The sequence below is a fragment of the Hemiscyllium ocellatum genome, chromosome 31, assembly GCF_020745735.1.
Source record: "Hemiscyllium ocellatum isolate sHemOce1 chromosome 31, sHemOce1.pat.X.cur, whole genome shotgun sequence".
Classification (NCBI taxonomy): Eukaryota; Metazoa; Chordata; class Chondrichthyes; order Orectolobiformes; family Hemiscylliidae; genus Hemiscyllium; species Hemiscyllium ocellatum.
The window spans coordinates 44,823,173-44,843,016 of NC_083431.1; the positions used below are offsets into that span (position 1 = coordinate 44,823,173).

The following is a 19,844-nucleotide window of genomic DNA, read 5'->3' on the forward strand; positions in this document are numbered from 1 at the left end:
AAGTGGCCTAACCAATGTCCTGTACAGCCCAACTCCTACACTCTATGCTCTAACCAATAAAGGAAAGCGTACCAAATGCTACCTTCACTAGCCTGTCTATCTGTGATTCCACTTTCAAGGAGCTATGAACCTGCACTCCAAGCTCTCTTTGTTCAGCAACACTCCCAAAGACCCTACCATTAAGTGTATAAATCTTGCCCTGATTTGCTTTTCCAAAATGCAGCACCTCCCATTTATCTAATTTAAACTCCATCTGCCACTCCTCAGCCCATTTGGCTCATTCAATCAAGATCCCATTTTACTCTGAGGTAATCTTCTTCACTGTCCGCTGTACTATCAATCTTGGTGTCATCTGCAGACTTACTAACCATACCCCCTATGTTCACATCCAACTCATTTACATAAATGATGAAAAGCTGTGGGCCCAGCACCGATCCTTGCGGCACACCACTGGTCACAGGCCTCCAGTCTGAAAATGAACTTCCACCTCCACTCTCTGTCTCCTACCTTCAAGGCAATTTAGTATCCAGATGGCTAGCTCTCCCTGCATTCCATGTGATCTAACTTTGCTAACCAATTTACCACGCAGAACCTTGTTGACTGTTTATCAATAGGGACTTTAGCAAATGTCTACTGCTCTGCTTTCATCAATTTTTTTTTGTCACTTCTTTCAAAACAAAACTCAATCAAGTTCGTGAAACACAATTTCCCATGCAAAAAAGCCATGCTGACAATGACTGATTAGGGATAGTTTTTCCAAATGCATGTAAATCCTGTCCCTCAGAACCTTCCCCAACAACTTACCCACCACTGACTTCGGTGTCATCTTGCACTTTTTATTAGCTCCACTCATGTGAATCCTACATCTTCTGATCCAAGATAATTCCTTGCTCTTGTACATATTCCATCCTGCACCAACAATGCACCCACCACCCTTTCGTTCCTGCTTCTGGAACGTTACATACTCTGGAATATTTAGTTCCAGCTTTCAGATCTCATTGCTCCCATGGGACTGTAATGGCTGTAATATAACCACTAACCTGGTATTTATGTTGCCAATTCATTCATTTTGCTCTGAATATTGCACACTTTCAAGTAAAGAGTCAATTAGCTTCACCTTTTCTCTTTGTCTTTCCCCCCTTTGACCTTTTTTCTGTGTTTGTACATGCTAAACCTTCCTGTCCCACTCAGGTATCAGTATCCAAGTAGCTCCCCTGTAATGCTGGCATGCCTGCTTGCTACATAATCCTACATTTCCTTTCTCCCAAACTCTCCCCTGTCTTATGTAGTTGAAGATTGGCTCCACAACCAGAGTGATTTGATTTGCCAGGACACTGGTCCTTGGCAGGGGAGTCAAGTGAAGTGTTTCCACCAGCACAGCTCCCTTCTACCCCAGTACTGGTGGCAGTGCCCTATGAACTGTAACCCACGTCACACATTTAACTCCTTGCCCGTGGCCCAGGTAGCAATCTAGAGATTGTTACTTTGGAAGTTCTGCTTTTGGATTTAACCACGAACTCTTCAAGATTTTCTAGCAGAACCTCATTTCTACACCTGTCAAAGGTTTTGGTATCAAAGTGGACAACATCTATTGGACTCTCTCCTCCTTCTCCAGGCCTGAGGAGGTCTCCTTGACCCTGGCATTGGGTAGGGCACCTCAACGTTTGGCATTCTCACCCGTGACTGTAGTAGGTTGTGGTGAAGGCTGGTTAGACCACAGCTCTCATGCTGTGCCTTGGCTGCTTCCTCTAATCAAGGCAATGGTGATGCTGATTTCTAAGGATGTGACTGGAATGGCGAGGAGGGATTGAGAGTTGGGGTTCCTGTATTTTGCTGGAGAAGTGAAGACTGAGGAAACCAAACTGAGTCATTTAACACCGTGAAGGCAAGATCTTGGGAGATTGCTTCCAGCTAGGAAAATACCTTGGCTGTTACAGCATTAACTGTCATGTGGGCCGTGTGTGGATGCAGCTTAGGAGGAATTTCTTTTACACAGGTGTAGGTCGTACAGCCCATTGAGTGTGCCCCACCATTTAGTGCGATCATGGCTGATGGAATAGTTTCATTGCCATTTTTGCTCATGTCATCCCTATAACCCTGTAACCTTTTGGTAATCAGAATCTCTCAACTTTTACCTTCAACATACTCAAAGACTGTGCTTCCACAGCTCTCTGTGGTAGAGAATTCCAAAGATTCACAACCCTTTAAATAAATGAATTTCTCTTCATCTTGGACTTAAGTGACACCCCTGCCCCACCACCTTGTTTTTAAAACTCTGGGAAGTCTAGAACCAGGGGACAAAGAAAAAAATTGCTTCCGTTGACTAACTGTTTATTTTCCTTCATCCTTTGTGTTTGTTCCCAGTGACTGACCGACTGGATATTTTCTCCCTTAGAATTTACCTTTTGCCCTAATTCTAAACTACACTGAACTAATTGAGAGTGCGATGGAGTGCCTGCCGTGGAACCAGGCGAAAATGGTCTGGAAATCACAATTTAGGGAAACTGATCAAACCATTTTACTGAGCTGCTCCAAGAAACTTGGAGACCCACCAGTAACTCAAAGGAAATCACCTCATGCTTTCCTGCCCTGAACCAAAATAAGTGGGACTTCCCTGTAGCTGCTTATTTCCCCAAGTAAGACCAAGCACTGCTAGGGGCAGGTTCGTGTTCGTGAATGCGGATTGCTATTTGTTTGCCCCGTATAGTGTTTCATGCAGTTTTTACATGGAATCTTGTCAATTACATTAGTCTTGCACATGATGGGTGGTAGGGTCTTTTATCCTGGTGAGTGGTTGTCTGAGTGTGCCTGTCGGTTTATGGGCTGTCATGAATCCAGTGGGCAGAGACATCTGGCTGTCAGTTCAGAGATTTGTTTTACATAAGCTAGTGTGGCTAATGAGTTAGGTTGTGGCATATCCTCATTGCATTGTTTGTCTGTTAGGCATCTGCAGATGAGGTCGTGGGGCTTTCCTTGGCACAGGCTTTGTCACCGGTCCGGACTGCTGCAGTGTGGTGTCGGCCTTTTGTCACCGGTCCGGACTGCTGCAGTGTGGTGTCGGCCTTTTGTCACCGGTCCGGACTGCTGCAGTGTGGTGTCGGCCTTTTGTCACCGGTCCGGACTGCTGCAGTGTGGTGTCGGCCTTTTGAACAGGGTCCTGATGCAGCTTCTCTTGAATGTGTTCAGGTGGTTGCTGTTGAAGTTCAGGATCTGGTCGGTGTGTGCAGTTTTCCTGTACACTTTTGTGGTGCATTCACCGTTCTATGTGCTTTCTGCAATCACTCTCAGGAATGGGAGTTGATTGTTAGTGTCCTCCTATCTTATAAATTTGATCCTTGTGAGCATAGTGTTGATAACCCAGTGTGTGCTTCCAATCTCTCACTTAGATATGTAGACAACATTTTTGTAATAACTAAGTGAGAGTTTGAGTCAGACTTGTGGGAAGGCTATGAGCCTAAAGATGGGTGAGCCCATAGGTGGCCCGTTAACTTGTTCATATATCTGGCTGCTGAATGTGAAGTACATCATCAAGCACAGGCCTGATGGTTTGAGTATGCAGTCCTTGTTGATTGGTTTGTGTGTGTGTGTGTGTCTGTCCGTGTGTGTGCATGTGCGTACCGGTCTGTCCATATGTGTGCATGCGTGCCTGTCTGTCTGTCTGTCTATGCGTGCCTGTCTGTCTGTCTGTCCATGCGTGCCTGTCTGTCCGTGTGTGAATGCATGCCTGTCTGTGTGTCGGTCCGTGTCTGCGCGTGCCTGGCTGTCCGTGTGTCTGTGCATCCGTGTGCGCGCGTGCCGGCCTGTCCGTGTGTCTATACATGCCTGTGTGTCAGCGTGTCTGTGTCCGTGCATGCCCATCTGCCTGCCTGTGTATGTGCGTGTCCATGCGTGTTTGTGTGTGCATGTCTGTCTGTATGTCCGTGCCTGTCTGTGCATGCGGTTCCGTGCATCCATCCCTGTCTGTGTGTGCCTGACTGCATGCGGTGTGTCTGTGCGTGCCTGTCTGTGTGCATGCCAGTGTGCCTACATGCATGCCTGTCTGTGTGCCTGTGCATGTGTGCTTGCCTGTCTGTCTGAGTGTCTGCCTGCGTGTGTGTATCCGTGCGTACGTGCCTGCTTCTGGTTGTCCATCTGTGATTCCCAATGCAGGCACGGTGTGTGATTGCAGTTCTCTTGACTGTGTAGTGACCACTTTGACATGATGTAGTTTGAGGGCTAGTAACAATTCTACGTCATAAGAGAATCACGTAATAGCAGCCCCACTGAAACTAGTGGGGCCGGAATCGCATTATACCCAATACACACTTTAAGAGCTTGCAGTTTAGAAACAGTGACCCCAATGCATCAATCGTGTTATAGCGAATTTGCATTAACAAAACGCATTACAGCAGAGCGACCTATGCACTACTTGAAAGCGACAAATAACATTTGTGGTGGGATATAAAACCTTTTTGGACCTGATAGCTATCAGACATGCCCAGGAGTCAGTACGTCCTCAATGAGGCCATTCCCTTTCCCCGTCAGTTGATCTGGCCATTGCTGCTGGCCCACTTGGGTTCCTCGTCATGTTGGTATTGGCACACAGGACCAGTGCTGCCCCTCCTGCTGTGGACCACCTTGATCCTGAAGAGCCCAGCTGGGCCTGGGTTGAGAGTTCCTGGCCATTGAGTTCTTGTATAGAGAACATCTGTTTAAACAGAGGAGAGGTACCAGGACAGGAATGATGTTACTTAAATGTCCTTCCGTCAGATGTTTGTGTCAGAAATCCACTTTTTACTTTGTGATGATGAGAAGTCTAAGTGGTTTCAGTTCCTTATGTGGGACGAGAATGCTTTCGGGCCTGTTTGTAAAGGTGTCCTTGCTACTGCTTTAAGGTCAGTAACTCTGGTTTCCTGACGTCCCTGCTCTATTCAGCCGATAGTTCAGATACAGGCCTTGAGCCTTGTAAACCCAAGAGCCTCTTAGCCTACCCGAAATCATTCTCCCTCCTCTGCACTTTAAAGTTGTTTCTTAAAACTTAATTTGATTAATTTGGGTTCATCACCCGCACAAAAAAAGCCGCCATCTTATTCGGTTTCGCAGAGACAGAGCCGGGGAGCGGGGGAGGCCGGGTCAAGGCCGGGTCAGAGCCAGGGAGCGGGGAACAGGTCTCCCTGCACTGTCAGCCCCTTTTATTGAATGTTGCAGTCAGGTTGGTTTATAACTGGGTTCACTGTTGTTTTTTGTTATGGATTATCCATCTCACCGAAAAGATTGGATTTTCAGGCGGTTAGCTTTCATTTTTCATTTCAACAACCACTCTGATGGGAACCATCAGAAACTGGATGTACACATGATTGGTAAGCTAACAATACACTTGGGATTGATTTGAAAAACGTTTCCTTTTCACAATGATTTTGGTGATTAAAAGCTATTCAGTTTTAGCCAAATGTTGCCCTTTACGGAAAGAGTCTGCAGTTGCCAGCTACTGACCGAGAGAGAGAGAGAGAGAGAGAGAGAGAGAGAGAGGGGTGCGCAAGGCCCAATGCTGTTACCCTCACCCTGCTCCTGTCACCTTTGTTTCAGGATCTCGGATCGTGGAGGTGGGATTCCTCACCAGATCATCGACAAAGTGACAGATTATCACTTCACCACGGCTGAGGAGAGCTCACAGGATTCCACAATGAACTCTTTTTACGGCCACACGGTCAACAGTGGGCCCCAGTCAGGGCCGATGCATGGGTAAGGACTGACAAGGATCCTTCATTCCCCATGGGCTGTTAGAGAGGCCTGACTTGGGTTTAATAGGTAAATAAACAAATCCAGGTTAAATTGCACACTGGCAGAGACTTTGCACTGTCTAGAAATAGATTATAGTTAATATGAGGTAGTCTTATTACCAGACATTGGAATATGGGAAATGAAGGAGATCATTCAGTGCAAGAAATTTTGCCAATCCAGCCACACTATCCAATGTCAACCAATGTTGTGGTTCCTGTTCGCCGAGCTGGGAATTTGTGTTGCAGACGTTTTTGTCCCCTCTCTAGGTGACATCCTCAGTGCTTGGGAGCCTCCTGTGAAGCGCTTCTGTGATGTTTCCTCCGGCATTTGTAGTGGTTTGTCTCTGCCGCTTCCGGTTGTCAGTTCCAGCTGTCCACTGCAGCGGCCGGTATATTGGGTCCAGATCGATGTGTTTATTGATTGTAGTGTTTTCCTAGAGGCATGCCTCTCATTCACAGATTCATAGGACAAACAGGAAAACAGCTAACGATCTGCATCCATGAACACCACCTAGCCACGAAACGACACGGTGGCACAGTGGTTAGCACTGCTGCCTCACAGCACCAGAGACCCGGGTTCAATTCCCGACTCAGGCGACTGACTGTGTGGAGTTTGCACATTCTCCCCGTGTCTGCGTGGGTTTCCTCCGGGTGCTCCGGTTTCCTCCCACAGTCCAAAGATGTGCGGGTCAGGTGAATTGGCCATGCTAAATTGCCCGTAGTGTTAGGTAAGGGGTAAATGTAAGGGTATGGGTGGGTTGCGCTTCGGCGGGTCGGTGTGGACTTGTTGGGCCGAAGGGCCTGTTTCCACACTGTAAGTAATCTAATCTAAAAGACACGACCAGCTATCCTTCATAGCCACACACGCAGATGATAAGCAACATGAATGTGACTGGGACAACACTACTATTATAGGACAAGCCAAACAGAGAACAGCCAGGGAATTCCTAGAGGCATGGCACTCATCTACAAATTCTATCAATAAGCACATCGACCTGGACCCAATATACCGGCCACTGCAGCAGACAGCTGGAACTGACAACCGGAAGCAGCAGATACAAATCACTATAAATGCCGGAGGAAACATCAGAGAAGCGCTTCACAGGAGGCTCCCAAGCACTGAGGATGTCACCTAGACAGGGGACGAAACGTCTGCAACACAAATTCCCAGTTCGGCGAACAGAACCACAACAACGAGCACCCGAGCTACAAATCTTCTCCCAAACTTTGAATGTCAACCAATAGATGGAGCTGGTCACTAACAGTATTGTACATTAAAACACTGCTTATATTGAAATCTTGGGACTAATATTTTATTATGCAAGTTACTTCATTTGGGAATGCAGTGTTGCACTTGTACAGTTCAGGATTTCATATTTTCTTTCTCTGGCTGAGAAATACATGAAGAAAACTAATTCTGGCTCTGACATTGATTCCTAGGGGAAATTGTCTTTTACTTAAATTTGTGGCTGAATTCCTGAAAAGTGAGCTTTCTGTAACACTCCCTCGTTCTATTGCTACACTCTCACGCCAATGGAAGCCATTGACTGTTTCGACTCTTACATCTTGTCTAACTCTACCTGTGTTAATTTGGGAAGCTTCCAACTTCTCTTCACTTTGATGATCATACATTTCCTCCAATCTCTGGATGATAAGGGAGCTATTCCGTATAGTTATTGGGAAATGACTGTTTTTATCCTGCTGGTTCTTGAACCTGAGGAGTGGTGATTGGGTCATGGTGTTGCTATGACAGATTTCTCTGTTTAAAGGGGCGAGGTGATATATTATGGGTTAACTGCTGTGAGCACCAACCTTATTCCCCCACGGGCTGGGGAGTGAGGCACAACCACAACTCAGAGTAGGGCTATGGAATGAGAGCTGGTGAGGGTGGCAGTGTTCCTGTGGGAGTTGATCCATACGAACACATCCCCAACCCAGTGCTCTGCTCTGGAAGCTCCCATTCGACACTCTACAGTACTGAAAAAGGCCATTCGGCCCATCAAATCTGCACTGACTCTCCTGAAGAGGATCCCACCCAGTCCCAGTTTTTAACCAAGGTCAATCTACCTAACCTGTCCATTTTTGGCTGTGGGAGGAAACTGGAAACCCATGCGAACACCGGGAGAAAGAATGAGGAATTTGCACAATCTAGAAGATAGATGCTCTCCCCACCCAGCGAAGTCCATTGTAGGACACCCTATTCCCACGCTCTCCTGCTTTGTGTCCTTTGTTTTCTCATGGGGCAGGAGAAGCCTCCCTGAATGCAGTATGCTACAGCAGTATTGCTGGCCATACAAAGGAGTGAAGACTGAACGATAGCAGAGGTTTCTATCTCTCCAGAAAGATTGGACAATCTCTGGGCTTGATTCTGCATTAGTGAACTGCTTGATTTGAGACCTTTAAGATTACAAGGGAGGCTAAACCAGGAACTATATGTTAGTCATTACTAAATTCATTCAGGAATTCCAGATCAACATTACTGCCTAGAAGTGGTTAGAACGTGGATTGTGTTTGAGGTAAACTGTGTAAAATGTGTTTAAAGGGAACCAGATAAATGAGGGAGAAAGGTTGAGTGAAAAGGAATGGGAAGGGGTTGATGTGTACAATAAACACTGATCGAGACCTGGTGGTTATCAGACAGCCTCTTGCTACAGCTTTTTGAGTATTTGATATCAGTGCGAAGGTCATTGCTGGGATGTGCTTCCCAGCACTTCAGTTGCTACTGACCCTGAAATAAACCACTAACTCAAAACAGACTGATACCAGTTAGCAAATTTCCAATCAATCATTCAGTTAATATTTTAGGTAGTGACTGAATCAAAGGGACATGTGGAAGAACAGCGATGATGAATACAGTACCATTTCTTCTATAATGTGATGGCTGTGTTCTTGTACAATACCATGTTATAGAAAAATCACACTTTAGAAACACTGCTTACTGTTGGTGATGTAACTGCATTACAGCAAACATATTTTAAAAGTTTGCACTTTAAGAGGTGTCCCCAGTTCAATCACATGACCGTGAATTCATGTTAAAGAAACACTTGCTATAGCAGAGCGACCTGCACAATTCTGGATTAAGCTGATACTTCAATCTCTCATGATATTCAAAACGAACAATGGAGCAACATTGTAAACTGATGGGGAGGGCACTCCAGGCAGTTACCAGAAATGTTTGGTTGTTGCTGTATAGGTTTGTTGTTCCACCTTGTGCCTGATGGATTCTCCGAGCAGGTTGAAGGACTAAAACTGTCCTTTGTTGTTTGTCCAGGTTTGGCTTTGGTCTGCCCACCTCCCGTGCTTACGCTGAGTACTTGGGTGGATCGCTCCACATTCAGTCCATGCAGGGCATCGGGACAGATGTTTACCTGCGCCTAAAGCACATTGATGGGAAGGAAGTAAGTTTCCGCATCTAGGTCAGGAGCCAGAATCATCATCAGCTGTGGAGATGATTGCTAGACGGTTATATTACACTAAACTCATGGCTCCGAACACAACTGGACATGAACTGCAATAATTCTCAAGACCTACTTTTGGATAAGAACAAAAAAAAATCTGAGAAGTTTGTCTTAGCATCACTTGGAGTGAAGGAGCTCTAATTTAACTGACTGTGAAAAAAAAAGGACTGCTGGAAACTACTTGCAGCTTTGCTTGAATGAGCAAAGACAATAGACTCTTGTTGACTGACCTGATGCTCACATTGGTGGCTACCAGTGATCATTTTGGTCAGCAGTGCCCTCTGCTGGTTCGTCTGCATTTTTCTTCCAGCAAGGGGACTAATGGTTAACTGTCGATAAGAAGAAGCAGGAAAGAAAATCTAATCCCACATTCTCTTTTTAAACTCTGGATGTAGAGACATTTATTTACCACAGTTTAATACAAGCATAGTATAATAACTTCTGAATTTTAAATTTTTCTAAGACTTTATGGTAACCATTTCTGAATTTGACAGAGGCCACTCATTTTCCTATTGAAGTTGCAGGTTGTGTTGCGTTCCAGTGATTTGATACATTAATATTCACCCTATTGTGAGAAGAAATAGTTTTCATTCCAGATCAATCACCATTCATTTACTTTGTTATAAATTAAAATTGCGGTATTTTTAGATGCTGGTGCTACTACTTTAATCTGAAGCTGCTGCACTCCCATCAGAATTACAGGGTATTTGTGCAGTCCCTACAGGAATTATCTGCTCCGAGTTTGAAATGTTTGTTCACTTGTTTGATATCACAGCACAACAGTAACCCAGTTGTTATTACAGATTCAAGACGTGGACAACGATATTTGTAAACTGTATACGCTGCTGCTATGGTTTAGCCTTGTAAGGCTCCTTTTGGTTAGAGCTGCCTTACTGTGACCATTTATAGCTCAGATCCTGTTGTCAGTTAGTCTTGTTGCTCCTTTGAGTTTTATGTTGATGCGGTGCTCAGCGATTGACATTACTGTGACACAGGTCCACGTACCATCGCCAGTTCCTCAAGGGTTTTGTTCTTCATCTTCTTCTGAAAAGCTCCCAAAGCCTGCAGGATGGTTCTAGCTCCCCTTTGACTTTGTCTGATTACAGTAAAACCTTAGACTTTCAGTTGGGAAGCCACTGGGAGCAGTGGAGCATCAGGGCTGCAAATACAAGACTGATGTCATGTTGTGGAATTGCCCATCATCATTCCTGCATTCGGTAAGTGATAGGTCCGTTTTATCTTACTGGAGCAAATAAGGAAGATGATGATCCATTAAAACAAAACTACACTGTTTAAAGAGTATTCCTAACACATGGAGAAAGGTGATTCATTTAATTGGAATTGAATTTTTTTCCCCTTCGAGTAACCTCTTCCCTTCTATATCTAACCTGAAAATTTGTCTGCTATCTGGAGCAGGTAAAATTCTATTTGAAATTGGATTATGATATTATAAAATACATTTAATGTTCAGAAGGAGGCAAGAACAGAAATATAGATACTAGCCTCCTTTACATTAAGTGATGTTGTAATGTCTTGCTCGTTTTCAAAGTTAAATGTTCCACATTATAGGTACAGAAAAAATCTGATATTCTGAGAGAAAATCACTTTTTTTTGCTGAAGTTATGTACAGCAACTACCTGTGTATTTATGGTATTCAATATGGTGAATAATTATCAATAAATTGCCACAAAAAAGCAAAGTTGTCTGTGGTGTTGTAGACATCTCCAATTATGGCCTTGATATGAATTTTTCCCCCGTCTCAATATAATTTATCTGCAATCAGGAAAGTCACAAAAAATGTAATTCATAAAGCTTTGAGGTGAAAGTTCTCATTGATTATGTTGTCCTTGCAGTAAGGATTGTCTCTGTGCTTTTCTGCTTTTGGTATTTGCTGTGTGCTTCACCACATCATCAAGAGCTCGTGCAACCTGAATGACACCCTCAAATATTGTCGAGGGTATTGGCTTTATCAGACAAAGATGGTTCCTGGGTGATTTCTCAAATTGCCATTCCATACCTCGACAGTGCATAAAATCAGTCTATTTTTTGCACATCGCTATTTGGCCAGAATTAAAATGTGCTAATGACAGCAATCAAGCAATTTTGTTAAAAGTGACTTTGATTTTTAGTTGATCATCAGAACTTCTGCAGGAAGAAAAATGGAGTAGCTGCAAACTTGATGTGAAATCAGACATTTGTTGGAATGGCACTGCATCGCTCAAGATCTGGGAATAGATGTTTGGTCAGAGGTATCAATTATACAATGTATCTAAACATTAAGAACAGTATATAGGGTGGTTATGGTAGAGGATTTTAACTGGGACTGCCACAGTGTTAAGGGTTTTAGATGGAGAGGAATTTGTTAAAATGTGTGACAATTTTCTGATTCAGTATGTGGATGTACCTACTAGAGAAGGTGCAAAACTTGACCTACTCTTGGGAAATAAGGCAGGGCAGGTGACTGAGGTGTCAATGGGGGAGCACTTTGAAACTAATAGAATTATGGTCGCTGGCCCCAAAGTAGTGGTGGAAGAGGATAGACCAGATCTAAAATGTTGAAGTTTTAAATTGGACAAAGTCCAATTTTGATGGTATGAGGCAAGAACTTTCAAAAACTGATTAGGGGCAGATGTTCGCAGGTAAATGGATGGCTAGAAAATAGGAAGCCTTCAGAAATGAGTGTCCAAAGAAAGTATATTCTTTTTAGGGTGAAAGGAAAACTGGATGACTAGAGAAATTGAGGATTTGGTTAAGAAAAAGAAGGAAGCATATGTCAGGTATAGACAGGATAGATCGAGTGAATCCTTAGAGTATAAAGGCAGTAGGAGTATGCTTAAGAGGGAGATCAGGAGGGCAAAACGGGGACATGAAATAGCTTTGGCAAATAGAATGAAGGAGAATCCAAAAGGGTTTTTACAAATATATTAAAGGACAAAAGGGAGAGAATAGGGCCCCTCAAAGATCAGCAAGGCAACCTTTGTGTGGAGCCACAGGAAATGGGGCAGATGCATTTACTGTGGAAAAGGACATGAAAGATATAGAATGTAGGGAAATAGATGGTGACATCTTGAAATATGTCCATATTACAGAGGAGAAAGTGCTGGATGTCTTGAAATGCATAAAAGTGGATAAATCCCCATGACCTGATCAGGTGTACCCTAGAACTCTGTTGGAAGCTAGAAGTGATTGCTGGGTCTCTTACTGAGATATTTGTATCATTGATAGTCACAGGTGCCACTGTTTAAGAAAGGTGGTAAGGACAAGCTAGGGGAACTATAGACTGGGGAGCCTGACGTTGGTAGTGGGCATGTTGTTTGGAGGGACTCCTGAGAGACAGGATGTGCATGTATATTGAAAGGCAAGGACTGAGTAGGGACAGTCACCATGACTTTATGCATGGGAAATAAAACTCAATCTTTAACTTCTTCAAAATGTCTCAAACTTAAAGAGGATTCATGAGGGCAGATCGGTAGATGCAATCTATATGGACTTCAGTAAGGTATTTGACAAGGTTGCCCATGGGAGACTGGCAAGTAAGGTCAGATCACATGGAATACAGGGGGAACTAGCCATTTGGATACAGAACTGGCTCAGAGATAGAAGACAGAGGGTGGTGGTGGTGGAGGATATTTTTCAGGCTGGAGGCCTGTGCCCAGTGAAGAGAGCAGACGATGAGGAAGGCAGAGAGTAGACAGGTGTAAGTTGAAGCTTTTGGAAATAGTAGAGAGTGATGACACTGCCAGTTCACAAGGCGGCCAGGTCTGTCAATCAAACGTTGCCACAGAGGCAGAGCGGAAGAGTCGGACATCGCACAGAGCCGTGGTAATAGGGGACTCCACCGTGAGAGGAACTGACCGGGGTTTTTGTGGCAGCAGACAGGATTTAAGGATGGTGTTGCCTTCCTGGTGCAGGACAGAGTGCAGGAAATCCTCAAGGACGAGGGTAAAGACCCAGAGGTAGTGGTACATGTCGGCACAAATGATGTCAGGAAGAAGAGGAGGCACATACTACAGCGGGACTTTGGAGAACTAGGAAGAAGGCTGAAAAGCAGAATGTCCAGGGTGGTTATCTCCGGTTTGCTTCCAGTTCCTCGGGCTGGTGAGGCCAGAAACAGGGAGATAATGGACTTGAACGTGCAGGAAGCAAGGATTTAAGTTCTTGGATCACTGGGGTATATTTTGTGGTAAGCATAAATTCTACAAGAAAGACGGTTTGCACCTTAATAGGTTAGGGACCAGCATTCTGGCAGGCAGGTTTTCTACTGCAACACCGCTACATTTAAACTAAGTAGCGGGGGGGGGGGGGAAGCTAGTTGTACAAAAAAGAATTTGAAGGGAAAGTTAGAACAAGAGAAGTCAAGAAAGACAACTGTATCAATGAGGCAGAAAATTCGGAAAGGGATCATGCTGTAAGGTTGAGTGAAAGAGAGGTTGATGGGAAGGGTGAGAGCAGTAACAAATTAAAAATACTATATATGAATGCATGAAGCATCAGCCATAAGATGGATGAGCTTGAGGCTCTTTTGGAAATTGGCAGATACAATATTGTGGGGTTAACTGAGACGTGGCTTCAAGTGGACAGGGCCTGGGAAATGAATATTCAAGGCTACACGTGCTATCGTAAGGACAGACTGACGTGCAGAGGGGGTGGAGTGGCCTTGTTGGTAAGGGAGGATATTCAGTCCCTTGCGCAGGAGGACCTAGAGTCAGGGGATGTAGAGTCAGTGTGGATAGAGCTGCAAAATTCTAAGGGTAAAAAGACGCTCTTGGGAGTCATCTACAGACCCCCAAACAGTAGTCTGGATGCCGGATGTAAGATGAATCAGGAGCTGAAATTGGCCTGTGGTAAAGATGTTATGGGGGATTTTAACATGCAGGTAGACTGGGAGAATCAGGATGGTATTGGACCTCAAGAAAGAGACTTTGTGGAGTGCTTCAGAGATGGATTCTTAGAGCAGCTGGTGCTGGAGCCAACCAGGGAGAAGGCAATTCTGGATCTAGTATTGTGTAACGAACCAGAATTGGTCAGAGACCTCGAAGTGAAGGAGCCATTAGGAAGTAGTGACCATAATACATTAAGCTTCAATCTGCAATTTGAGAGGGAGAGGGTACAGTTGGAAGTGACAGTACTTCTGTTGAATAAAGGGAACTATGGAACTATGAGGCAGGAGCTGGCCAAAGTTCAGTGGGGCAATACCTGAGCAGGGATGACCGTGGAGGAACAATGGCGGATATTTCTGGGTGTAATGCAGAAGTTGCAGGGTCAGTTCATTCCTAAAAGGAAGAAAGATCCCAGGAGGAGGCATGGGTGGCTGTGGCTGATGAGGGAAGTTAAGAAACATATAAAGTTAAAAGAGAAAAAGTGTAACATAGCAAAGATAAGTGGGAAAACGGAGGACTGGGAAGCTTTTAAAGAGCAACAGAGGATTACTAAGAAGGAAATCCACAGAGGAAAAATGAGGTACGAAGGTAAACTGGCCAATAATATAAAGGAGGATAGTAAAAGCTTTTTAAAGTATGTGCAAGGCAAAAAAATGGTTAGGACTAAAATTGGGCCCTTGAAGACAGAAACAGGGGAATATATTACGGGGAACAAAAATGGCAGAAGAATTAAATTGGTACTTCAGATCTGTGTTCACTGGGGAAGACACAAGCAATCTCCCTGAGGTAACAGTGGCTGAAGGACCTGAACTGAAGGGAATCTATATTTGCCAGGATTTGGTGTTGGAGAGACTGTTAGGTCTGAAGGTTGATAAGTCTCCGGGGCCTGATGGTCTACATCTGAGGGTACTGAAGGAGGGAGGTGGCTCAGGAAATCGTGGATGCATTGTTGATTATTTTCCAGAATTCGATAGATTCGGGGTCGGTTCCTGAGGATTGGAGGGTGGCTAATGTTATACCACTTTTTAAGAAAGGTGGGAGAGAAAAAGCAGGAAATTATAGACCAGTTAGTCTGACCTCAGTGGTGGGAAAGATGCTGGAGTCAATTGTAAAGGATGAAATTATGGCACATCTGGATAGTAGTAACAGGATAGGTCAGAGTCAGCATGGATTTATGAAGGGGAAATCATGCTTGACTAATCTTCTTGAAGTTTTTGAGGCTGTAACTCTGAAGATGGATGAGGGAGATCCAGTAGATGTAAGGTACAGCAGGTAGTGAAGAAGGCTAATAGCATGCTGGCCTTCATAACAAGAGGAATTGAATATAGAAGCAAAGAGGTACTTCTGCAGCTGTACAGGGCCCTGGTGAGACCACACCTGGAGTACTGTGTGCAGTTCTGGTCTTCAAATTTGAGGAAAGACATTCTGGCTATTGAGGGAGTGCAGCATAGGTTCATGAGGTCAATTCCTGGAATGGCAGGATTACCTTACACTGAAAGACTGGAGCGACTGGGCTTGTATACCCTCGAGTTTAGAAGACTGAGAGGGGATCTGATTGAGACATATAAGATTATCAAAGGATTGGACACTCTGGCAACAGGAAACATGTTTCCGCTGATGGGTGAGTGCCGAACCAGAGAACACAGCTTAAAAATATGGGGTAGACCATTTAGGACAGAGATGAGGAGAAACTTCTTCACCTAGAATGCTCTGCCCCAGAGGGCAGTGGAGGCCCAGTCTATGGATTCATTTAAGAAAGAGTTAGATAGAGCTCTCAAAGATAGTGGAATCAAGGGTTATGGAGATAAGGCAGGAAGAGGATACTAATTAGGAATGATCAGCCATGATCATATTGAATGGCGGTGCAGGCTCGAAGGGCAGAATGGCCTACTCCTGCACCTATTGTCTATTGTGCCACAAGGATCTGTGCTGGATCCACTACTTTTCATTTATATAAATGATTTGGATGTGAGCATGAGAGGTATAGTAAGTTTGCAGATGACACCAAAATTGGAGTTAGAACATAGAACAATACAGCACAGAACAGGCCCTTCGGCCCACGATGTTGTGCCGAACATCTATCCTAGATTAAGCACCCATCCATGTACCTATCCAATTGCCGCTTAAAGGTCACCAATGATTCTGACTCTACCACTCCCACGGGCAGCGCATTCCATGCCCCCACCACTCTCTGGGTAAAGAACCCACCCCTGACATCTCCCCTATACCTTCCACCCTTCACCTTAAATTTATGTCCCCTTGTAACACTCTGTTGTACCCGGGGAAAAAGTTTCTGACTGTCTACTCTATCTATTCCTCTGATCATCTTATAAACCTCTATCAAGTCACCCCTCATCCTCGCCGTTCCAACGAGAAAAGGCCGAGAACTCTCAACCTGCCCTCGTACGACTTATTCTCCATTCCAGGCAACATCCTGGTAAATCTTCTCTGCACCCTCTCCAGAGCTTCCACATCTTTCCTAAAGTGAGGCGACCAGAACTGCACACAGTACTCCAAATGTGGCCTAACCAAAGTCCTGTACAGCTGCAACATCACTTCACGACTCTTGAATTCAATCCCTCTGCTAATGAACGCTAATACAAGCTCTATCCACCTGAGTGGCAACTTTCAAAGATCTATGTACATAGACCCCAAGATCCCTCTGTTCCTCTACCTGACTAAGAACCCTACCGTTAACCCTGTATTCCGCATTCTTATTTGTTCTTCCAAAATGGACAACCTCACACTTGGCAGGGTTGAACTCCATCTGCCACTCCTCAGCCCAGCTCTGCATCATATCTAAGTCCCTTTGCAGCCGACAACAGCCCTCCTCACTGTCCACAACTCCACCAATCTTCGTATCATCTGCAAATTTATTGACCCACCCTTCGACTCCCTCATCCAAGTCATTAATAAAAATTACAAACAGCAGAGGACCCAGAACTGATCCCTGCGGAACTCCACTTGTAACTGGGCTCCAGGCTGAATATTTACCATCTACCACCACTCTGACTTTGACCGGTTAGCCAGTTTTCTATCCAATTGGCCAAGTTTCCCTCTATCCCTTGCCTCCTGACTTTCCGCATAAGCCTACCATGGGGAAGCTTATCAAATGCCTTATTAAAATCCATGTACATTGCATCCATTGCTCTACCCTCATCCACATACTTGGTCACCTCCTCAAAGAATTCAATAAGACTTGTAAGGCAAGACCTACCCTTCACAAATCCGTGCTGGCTGTCCCTAATCAAGCAGTGTCTTTCCAGATACTCATAAATCCTATCCCTCAGTACCCTTTCCATTACTTTGCCTACCACAGAAGTAAGACTAACTGGCCTGTAATTCCCGGGGTTATCCCTATTCCCTTTTTTGAACAGGGGCACAACATTCGCTACTCTCCAGTCCCCTGGTACCACCCCCGTTGACAGTGAAGACGAAAAGATCATTGCCAACGGTACTGCAATTTCCTCTCTTGCTTCCCACATAATCCTAGGATATATCCCGTCAGGCCCGGGGGACTTGTCTATTCTCAAGTTGTTCAAAATGTCCAACACATCTTCCTTCCTAACAAGTATCTCTTCTAGCTTACCAGTCCGTTTCACACTCTCCTCTTCAACAATACGGTCCCTCTCGTTCGTAAATACCGAAGAAAAGTACTCATTCAAGACCTCTCCTATCTCTTCCGACTCAATACACAAATCTCCCACTACTGTCCTTGATCGGACCTACCCTCGTTCTCGTCATTCTCATGTTTCTCACATACGCATAAAATGCCTTGGGGTTATCCTTGATCCTATCTGCCAAGGATTTTTCATGCCCTCTCTTAGCTCTCCTAATCCCTTTCTTCAGGTCCCTTCTGGCTATCCTGTATCCCTCCACTGCTCTGTCTGAACCCTGTTTCCTCAACCTTATGTAAGCCTCCTTCTTCCTCTTTACTAGACATTCAACCTCCCTCGTCAACCAAGGCTCCCTCACACGACCATTTCTTTCCTGCCTGATAGATACATACATATCAAGGACACGTCGTATCTGTTCCTTGAAAAAGTTCCACATTTCCACCACATCCTTCCCTGACAGCCTATGCTCCCAACTTATGCTCCTCAAATCCTGTCTTACAGCATCGTAATTTCCCTTCCCCCAATTGTAAAATCTACCCTGTTGTGCGCACCTATCTCTCTCCATAACCAAGGTGAAAGTCACAGAATTGTGGTCACCATCACCAAAACGTTCACCCACTAACAAGCCCATCACTTGTCCCGGTTCATTACCGAGTACCAAATCCAATATGGCCTCCCCTCTGGTTGGACAATCTACATACTGAGTTAGAAAAGCTTCCTGGACACACTGCACAAACACCGCCCCATCCAATCTACTTGATCTAAAGAGCTTCCAATCAATATTTGGGAAGTTGAAGTCGCCCATCACTACGACCCTGTGGCTTCTGCACCTTTCCAAAATCTGTTTCCCAATCTGTTTCTCCACATCTTTGCTGCTATTGATTAGATTAGATTAGACTTACAGTGTGGAAACAGGCCCTTCGGCCCAACAAGTCCACACCGACCCGCCGAAGCGAAACCCACCCATACCCCTACATTACCCCTTACCTAACACTATGGGCAATTTAGCATGGCCAATTCACCTGACCCGCACATCTTTGGACTGTGGGAGGAAACCGGAGCACCCGGAGGAAACCCACGCAGACACGGGGAGAACGTGCAAACTCCACACAGTCAGTCGCCTGAGTCGGGAATTGAACCCGGGTCTTCAGGCGCTGTGAGGCAGCAGTGCTAACCACTGTGCCACCGTGCCGCCCAAAACACCCAACAGATGTAGTGGACAGCGAAGAAGGTTACCTCAGATTACAATGGGATCTTGATCAGATGGGCCAATGGGCTGAGAAGTGGCAGATGGAGTTTAGATAAATGTGAGGTGCTGCATTTTGGGAAAGCAAATCCTACCAGGACTTATACACCTAATGGTCAGGCCCTCGGGAGTGTTGCTGAACAAAGAGACCTTGGAGTCACAGGTAGATGGGATAGTGAAGAAGGCGTTTGTTTTGCTTTCCTTTATTGGTCAGAGCATTGAGTTCAGAAGTTGAGAGGTCATGTGCAGCTGTACAAGACACTGGTTGGCCACTGTTGGAATATCGCGTGCAATTCTGTTCTCCTTCCTATTGGAAAGATGTTGTGAAACTTGAAAGGGCACAGAAATGATTTACAAGGATGTTGCCAGGGTTGGAGTATTTGAGCTCCAGGGAGAGGTTGAATAAGCTAGGGCCATTTTCCCTGGAGCGTCGGAGGCTGAGGGTTGACCTTAAAAGGTTTATAAAATCATGCGGGGCATGGATAGGATAAAAGATAAAGTCTTTTCCCTGGGGTGGGGGGGAATATAAAAGAGACCCAAGGGGCAACGTTTTCACTGAAGGTAGTATGGAATGAGCTGTTAGAGGATGTGGAGGAGGCTGGTACAATTGCAACACTAAAAAGGCATCTGGATGGGTATATGAATAAGAAGGGTTTGGAGGGATATGGGCCGGGTGCTGGCAGGTGGGACTAGGTTGGGTTGGGATATCTGGTCAGTATGGACAGGTTGGACCGAAGGGTCTGTTTCTGTGCTGTACATCTCTGACTCTGGATAACATTCAGCAGGTCAAGTTGCAGTAGGATACTGGCATTTTGAGCTCTGAAGTGAGATGGTTGTGAAGACTCTTTCCATAAAGTGCACTTATGTGAAACTACAATCTCTAT

At 45.0% G+C, this 19,844-nt stretch overlaps 1 protein-coding gene across 1 annotated transcript in view; it reads left to right on the top strand.

Moving 5' to 3' along the window:
• The window catches only part of bckdk (branched chain ketoacid dehydrogenase kinase), a 57,406-nt gene extending 46,510 nt beyond the window's left edge, over positions 1 to 10,896 (top strand). The window contains exons 10-11 of the mRNA XM_060848137.1: positions 5,566 to 5,721; positions 9,031 to 10,896. Coding sequence (XP_060704120.1) covers positions 5,566 to 5,721; positions 9,031 to 9,175 — 301 coding nt within the window. The 3' untranslated portion in view covers positions 9,176 to 10,896. The remainder of the gene's footprint in view (positions 1 to 5,565; positions 5,722 to 9,030) is intronic.
• Positions 10,897 to 19,844: the final 8,948 nt, after the last annotated feature.